At 39.4% G+C, this 8,353-nt stretch overlaps 1 protein-coding gene across 2 annotated transcripts; it reads left to right on the plus strand.

The window, feature by feature from the left end:
• The first annotated feature begins 141 nt into the window (after positions 1–141).
• Positions 142–8,262, plus strand: LOC125271109 (zinc finger protein 883-like). Of its 2 annotated transcripts, none has more exons than XM_048195086.1 (4): positions 142–354; positions 3,877–4,044; positions 4,233–4,719; positions 6,789–8,262. In XM_048195086.1, exons 2-4 carry the CDS (start codon positions 3,877–3,879, stop codon positions 7,862–7,864), a joined length of 1,731 nt encoding a protein of 576 aa, XP_048051043.1. In that variant the 5' UTR covers positions 142–354; the 3' UTR covers positions 7,865–8,262. The 2 variants fall into 2 exon arrangements, with proteins under 2 accessions (XP_048051043.1, XP_048051044.1); XM_048195087.1 differs by having other exon boundaries at positions 4,281–4,719.
• The last annotated feature ends 91 nt before the right edge of the window (positions 8,263–8,353 follow it).

The raw sequence follows: 8,353 nt of genomic DNA on the forward strand, positions 1-8,353 counted from the left end.
TCCTTATTTTTCTTTAACTCTGATTGAATGTGCTGAAATATTTCATTAAAACCTTTAATATTGCAAAAGAAGTAAGATAACACCAGTGACAAAAAATGGTGCATGATCATTTCCATTTACTGGACGATTAACTAACATTCTTTTATTGATGTCTTTCTTGAATAATTACGTAAAGATATGATATCAGTCTCTTGGCAACGCCATTGAAACACGTATTTTTAATAAGAGAATTTAGGTTTGAAGCTCTTCACTTCTTCTCTTCAAACTCCATCACTCGTACTGTAGGAGGCGCTGTGACGTTCTTCAGTCTACCGGTAAAACCACTAAAGAAAGAAAGTTTGGAGCCCTCAGACGGTGAGTGTTTCATTTGTTTAACATTATTTATGCGTTTTAGCTGTTTGTGTGCTTTTTGTTGTTGCTTTTCTGTCTCTATTTTAAATGAATTTAATAAGGCTTTTCCTCGGCTGCTCGCCTTATGAAAAGAGTACAGTAACCACACCGTGTTTGATTGCCATTAACTGTAGTTTTACTACAAACACGATGTTTAAAACCATGCTTAATTTTCGTAAGGGGTGGTTTTGCTACGGTAACCATAACAATGTCTTATTTTTAATTAGATTTAGTTATAGTCTTTTAACTAAAATGCCATTTAGTTTTAGTCATATTTTAGTCATTTAAATTGTTTGCCTAGTTTTAGTCGACTAAATATAAAATTTTAGATTCCAGTGACTAAAATTTTGTTCAATTGTAGTGCATTGATTAAGAATTTCTCTAAATTTTCCAAACCCATTATAGCCTATAGTCCTGTAGAAATCATCTAATAACCTTTTAATATGAATGATATTAAAATTTGAACATCCAAGACACTTTTCATAATAAAATCACTTCTAAAGAATATGTGGTTATCTTTTCAGAGAATAATATATTCTTTATAACAACTTTCATACAACATTATTCTTTCAAGCATATTTATTTGTATAAATTAAATAGAATTTATCATTATTAAAGAGCAGTGAGTGGTTGTTTCTGTCTTTTGTTTGATATTAAATTTTCAAAAATGTCATTAATTACTGTCGTTCTACACCCATAAGACCTTCATTCATCTTCAGAACACAAATTAAGATATTTTTGATTATCATGTGTGTATTCAAAACACTGTTTCATGAAGCTTCGAAGCTTTACAAATTTCTGTTTCAAATCAGTTGTTCGGCGTGTGTATCAAACGAAATTAACCCTGATGCTAGCAAACACCAACATCTGAGGTAGTTGCTTGTAGAAGTTTCTAATGTTAATTACAATAGGTGTGTGTCAATGTTAATTTTCATACATGAAATGATAGGTTACTAAAGATGTGTGCTAACATGAATTATCATAGGAAATTGTGAGAGTAACAATCTATAATACGGTTGGTTAACCTTATTGGTATGTTACAGTAGCTTAGCTCTGAAAGATGAATTTGCTGTTATCAACAGTCTAAATTTAAGTAAGAGTGCAACAAGACCTTACGCGCCAGAGAAACAAGCGCAATGCCATCTTTATAATTTTGTCTTTGAACTTCTGTTTTTGCAGTAGATCTGTACATTTCTACGGCATCGGTGCTAAAGAACAATTAGCTGGAGAAGTGGATTTACTTGTTGTAGAGTTACAGAATTGAGATATTTAGAATTTTCTCTGCAAAATTGTTGCAGTGTTTGCCATTTACAGACATTGTATTTTAATGAACTCCTCCCAGAGATTTTATCAGACAAAACATCATATTTTGTCAGTCTAATCTAAAACCCTTTGCGACGTTAAAATGCGAAGATCTAGAGTTTTCACTGAAGGGCGTGCCTGTGGCGGCCTGACAAAGTTTGATGTTTTGCCATGATATAGGAAGTTGTTGTAACTCGGGCATACAATGTCCAATCTGCCCCAAACTTCACATGTTTGATAAGAGTTCTGGCCTGATGACATCTACAGTATCTCACAGTACACCCCTCACATTATTGTAAATATTTTATTATATCGTTTCATGTGACAACACTGAAGAAATGACACTTGGCTACAATGTAAAGTAGCGAGTGTACGGCTTGTATAACAGTGTAAATTTGCTGTCCCCTCAAAATAACTCAACACACAGCCTTTAATGTCTAAACCGCTGACCACAAAAGTGAGTACACCCCTAAGTGAAAATGTCCAAATCTGGCCCAAAGTGTCAGTATTTTGTGTGTCCACCATTATTTTCCAGCACTGCCTTAACCCTCTTGGGCATGGAGTTCACCAGAGCTTCACAGGTTGCCACTGGAGTCCTCTTCCACTCCTCCATGATGACATCACGGAGCTGGTGGATGTTAGAGACCTTGCGCTCCTCCACCTTCCGTTTGAGGATGCCCCACAGATGCTTAATAGGGTTTAGGTCTGGAGACATGCTTGGCCAGTCCATCACCTTTACCCTCAGCTTCTTTAGCAAGGCAGTGGTCGTCTTGGAGGTGTGTTTGGGGTCGTTATCATGTTGGAATATTGCCCTGCGGCCCAGTCTCAGAAGGGAGGGGATCATGCTCTGCTCTTTCATGGTTCCCTGAATGAACTGTAGCTCCCCAGTGCCAGCAGCACTCATGCAGCCCCAGACCATGACACTCCCACCACCATGCTTGACTGTAGGCAAGACACACTTGTCTCTGTACTCCTCACCTGGTTGCCACCACACACGCTTGACACCATCAGAACCAAATAAGTTTGTCTTGGTCTCATCAGACCACAGGACATGGTTCCAGTAATCCATGTCCTTAGTCTGCTTGTCTTCAGCAAACTGTTTGCGGGCTTTCTTGTGCATCATCTTTAGAAGAGTCTTCCTTCTGGGATGACAGCCATGCAGACCAATTTGATGCAGTGTGTGGCGTATGGTCTGAGCACTGGCAGGCTGACCCCCCCACCCCTTCAACCTCTGTAGCAATGCTGGCAACACTCATATGTCTATTTCCCAAACACAACCTATGGATATGATGCTGAGTATGTGCACTCAACTTCTTTGGTCGACCATGACGAGGCCTGTTCTGAGTGAAACCTGTCCTGTTAAACCACTGTATGGTCTTGGCCACTGTGCTGCAGCTCAGTTTCAGGGTCTTGGCAATCTTCTTATACGCCTACGCCATCTTTATGAACTCTTTTTTCAGATCCTCAGAGGGTTCTTTGCCATGAGGTGCCATGTTGAACTTCCAGTGACCTGTATGAGAGAGTGAGAGTGATAACACCAAATTTAACACACCTGCTCCCGATTCACACCTGAGACCTTCTAACATGAATGAGTTAGTGTTTCTTCAGCGTTGTCACATGAAAAGATATAATAAAATATTTATAGAAATGTAAGGGGTGTACTCGCTTCTGTGAGATACTGTACAAGCCAATATTCAGTTAGTCATAGCACCACCTGTTAACAACAGGAAATGACATGCTTCACACTGTAATTCACTCCCAGAAACACATTTAAATATGCCATGAAGTAAAACATGTTAGACACTACACAAATCATGTAACACTTGGCTAAGTCCTGATGTAAGTGATTAACTTGTAACTCGGGCATACAATGTCCAATCTGCCCCAAACTTCACGTGTTTGAGAAGAGTCCTGGTCTGAAGACATCTACAATATTGCAAATATTTATTTATAGTTATATCGCCACCAGCTGGTTGCAGGAATTGTGGCAAATACAAATGACTGATGTAGTCCTCTTATATTTATATATGTACTTATAAGCATATTGCCCACCATGCTCTGTTTTCCTAAAGCCACCGGGTGGTGGTGGCATGTGTGCGAGGGCCCTTTCATCGCTGTTTGAAGCTTTAGTTTTCAGTTCATTATCAATGCATCTTTTAGTAATGATGATGTGTTTGTGTTCAGATGTTGAGCATGAAAGCGCAGATGGATGTGATCTGCTGTAAATCAGTAGGAACTGATCTGTCCATGCTGGATATTGAGGATTTCATCAGTGAAATCTGTCAGCTGAAGAAAGAGGTGGCGTCACTGGAGGCAAAGCTGAGAGAAAGAGGAGACAAACCCAACAGAGAGGTTTGAGCGGATCATTTCATCCTTCAGCTCAATCAAACCAAAGTTTTGTTAGCTTCTCACTTCTTCTGCACATCTCAAATTAAACCAGCAGCAAAATATGCTAATCTAATCACCAATATAACCACTAGAGATAACTGCTGAGTAATGAGGCTAATATCAACAGGTTGTTGTTTATTTGTGTTTGTCAGGATCTGGAGAAGGTTTCAGTGTGTGTGACTGATGGGACAGAAGCTCAGGATTCAGTCTGGAGATCCAGAGACACACAGGACTCAGAGCTCAGCCTCACTTTACTGTGTTATACTGACGCTCAGGATCATGGATCCTCTGATCAAACCTCTGACTGTAACGCTGGAGAACAGCAGATGCTGCAGACGCCGCTGAAGATGTGCCCCATCAAACTGGTGGACTGCAGGAACCTGATAGAGAGCAGAGGGAAAAAAAACACAGCAGAGGAACAACAACAGAGACACGAGGAGGAGGAGGAGGATGGTATTGATAATGGGAATGATGATGATGATGATGATGATGGGAATAATGAGGATGATGATGAAGGGAGCAGAGGAGAAAAAACAGAAGAGGAACAACAACAGAGACATGAGGATGATGAAGAAGAATATCAGAATAATGAAGTTGATGATGAAGATCAGAATGATGATGATGACTTTGTTCCTTCAGGTATGTTTCTTCCTTTTATATGTATGTTCTGACATACATTCATGTGGAGCAGCTTTTGTTGTGAATTCTACCAGTTTGAGACGCTGAGAATGACAAATCATGAGCTGCACGCCTGTAAAATATCAGTGCTGCACATCAGAGTTTGTGGCCCGGTTTCACAGACAGGGCTTAGACTAAGCCAAGATTAGGCCTTAGTTCAATTAGGACATTTAAGTAGCTTTTATAAACGTGCCCTAGAAAAAAAAGTACTGTTGTGCATCTTGAGACAAAATAATGGCACTGACTAGGGATGAAACGATTAGTCGACATTATCAACAATAAAAAATTGTTGACAAATATTGTTGTTGTTGAATAGTCTTTTGATCTCATATGACCTATTTGAATGGCCTGCAATAATGCGATTTGAAATTTGAACAGTGGGGCGCTGTAGCACAATTAGGCTTGGGAACTGAGCCTTAGGTAGTTTTTTTTAAGATCCGGAAACATGCACGAAACATGCACAGGTTCTGGTGTGATGGGTGGGTAAAGTTCAAGAAACTTAGCCTTAAATAGAGAAGTCTCACCTCATGCATATTATAGATCGCATTCTCGATTTAATTAGCCACAAGATCTAATTCCTAAATGTCAGTGATTTGCCGTATATTAAACCTTTAACAAAAATAAAATTGTGACATTCAAATCTGTGTTCTTGCCGCTGCTAATCTAGAGAGAGTTGTAATGTTTAGATATAAACAGCTTTATAAACAATCTTTTCAAGCACACATTATCAATATAATTTTTATGTTTGTTACATTTATTCCAGTTATCACAGAAGTATACAAATGTTTATTATTCAGATAGAAATGAAATTGTCCAAAATGTCTTGGTATGCTGAAGCATTAAGAGTTCCTTTCCCTGGAACTAAGGGTTCAAGCCCAACCCCTGAAAAACAACCCCACACCACAATCCCCCTCCACCAAACTTTACACTTGGCACAATGCAGTCAGGCTAGTACTGTTCTCCTGGCAAACACCAAACCCAGACTCGTCCATCGGATTGCCAGACAGAGAAGCGTGATTGGTCACTCCAGAGAACACGTCTCCACTGCTCCACGAGTCCAGTGGCGGCGTGATTTACACCACTGCATCCCACGCTTTGCATTGCAATTAGTGATGTAAGGCTTGGATGCAGCTGCTCGGCCATGGAAACCCATTCCATGAAGCTCTCTAACCACTGTTCTTGAGCTAATCTGAAGGCCACATGAAGTTTGGAGGTCTGTAGCTATTGACTCTGTCAGAGCGACCCATTCTTTCACAAATGTTTGTAGAAGCAGTCTGCATGCCTAGGTGCTTGATTTTATACACCTGTGGCCATGGAAGTAATTGGAACACCTGAATTCAATGATTTGACGGGGTGTCCCAATACGTTTGACAATATAGTGTAAGGGCAGTTTCATTATAATCCTCCAAATTCATACACTAGAAGTGAGAGACCACGCACCTGTCAACTGTAACATTTTCACAGTGAGACGAGATCTCTAGGAGACTAGCGAGATCAAACGTGACTTCTCAAGAAAATAAATGGAGGATCATCAACATTGCCAGCTGATTCTCCTTTTTTGGACAAAAAGTCAGTTGAGAGAAGCCTCGAATCAGGCCACATCCCCCAGATCCCCCTTAAAATCTTCAAGTGTGTGGCCAGCCTAAAGCCTGCGATACACTGCACGATTTTAGCAATCCTATAAGATCATTACAAATCACAATCTGCAACATGGATCTATTAAACTTGGGTACGACAAGCATGTAGACTGACTCATAGGCTACAATGCACATTTCTGTAGAAGATTAAAACGTCATCAGCATGTGCTAGTGGTAAACAAAAAGACCATGTTGAATCACACTTTGACATTTGTAGTTTTTATTGTGTGCTGAAAAAAAGTGTTAATTTAACACCGGAAAATTTACTGTGCCGCCTTTGCAGTTTGATAACCTCACTAAGACTTATCAGTTTACATTTTATTTTGACTGATTGTTCAGCTCTAGAAGTTATTGAAAATGTTAGATATTTTATGCCCATTTTGTTCCTTTCAGATGACAATGCTGGTTTATCTTCTGATGGAGAAAGTGTGTCTACATCCAAAGAGCGACAGACAGTGAAGAGTTTCTCCTGTAGAAAAACATTCAGCAAACAAGAAAATTTAGCAAGACATGAGAGAAAACACACTGAACAGAAAGACTTCACCTGCAAGATATGTGACCTCAGCTTTCCTACTTATGCAGAGAGGAAACTTCATTTAAAAGAGCACACCGTGAAGAAGGAGTTTCGCTGTGAACAGTGCGGGAAGGATTTTTTCACCACTGCTTATAATATGAGAGGTCATATAAACACACACAGTGAAAAGACTTTACAGTGCAACGTGTGTAACAAATATTTCCGCACCAACCCACAACTTTCAAGTCATATGAGAATCCACACGGGTGAAAAGCCATACAAGTGCCCTCATTGCGAGATGAGCTTCAGCCAGAGATCCCATCTGAAGAACCATCTACCCATACACACCGATGCGAGTGCGTACCAGTGCCCTCACTGTGAGAAGAGCTTTAATCTCGGATCAGTTCTAAAGAAACATCTACTCAAACACACCGACGAGAGGCCGTATCAGTGCAGTGAATGTGGGAACACCTTTAAGGACTCAACTTCTCTGAAGGTACACCAAAAAATACACTCTGGTTTCAAACTGTATCAGTGTTCATACTGTGAGAAACGATTCCATCATTCAACTCACTGGAAAACCCATGAGAGGATTCACACCGGAGAGAAACCGTACCTGTGCTCCTACTGCGGGAAGAGCTTTTCTAATCCATATTCTTTCAAAGTTCATCAAAGATTTCACACTGGAGAAAGACCGTATCGCTGTAGTGATTGTGGGAAGAGCTTTTATATGCTAAGTGACTTAAAAATACATCAGAGGACTCATACAGGAGAAAAACCTTATAAATGCTCACATTGCGACAAGACATTCACTGGATCAGGTGGCCTGAAGGTCCATGAGCGAATGCATACAGGAGAGAAACCTTACCGCTGCTCCATCTGCGGCGAGAGATTCTCTTTTAAATGGGGATTTCGGAGTCACAAGAAGAAACACGCTGAACCAGAATCATCATAGCTTCATCATGTAAATATATAGATATGGGTCTTTGGACAGAAATGTCCATTTTTCTTTCCTTAGCCTTAGTTACTGTTGCTTTGTATAGATTCCAAGCACCACAGAAGCTCTCGTCCCCACAGCCATGTACAGAGGGAAAGTGCTTTACTCTGAGGTCAGAAACAGGTTTTTTTAACATTTAAAATACAACAATCTATACATAACTATCAAATATATTACGTAAATGACAAAAAAAAAAAAAAGCAATGCCAAACAAATATTATAAACATACTGTATATTGAAAGTTGTTGAGTTGAGTTATCACTGGTGTTACAGTTTAACACAAATGTCTTATTTTGAAATAAAAATCACACTGATGACATCTCTTGACTTTATATAATAAATATTATATAAATATTCTCATTTATCTCATGATTTCATATTTCACTGGTATGACCTACTTTATTGTTAGGGAATTAAAAAACACTAGAATACAAATGGATTAAACTA

Source organism: Megalobrama amblycephala, linkage group LG7, assembly GCF_018812025.1.
Source record: "Megalobrama amblycephala isolate DHTTF-2021 linkage group LG7, ASM1881202v1, whole genome shotgun sequence".
NCBI classification, from domain to species: Eukaryota; Metazoa; Chordata; class Actinopteri; order Cypriniformes; family Xenocyprididae; genus Megalobrama; species Megalobrama amblycephala.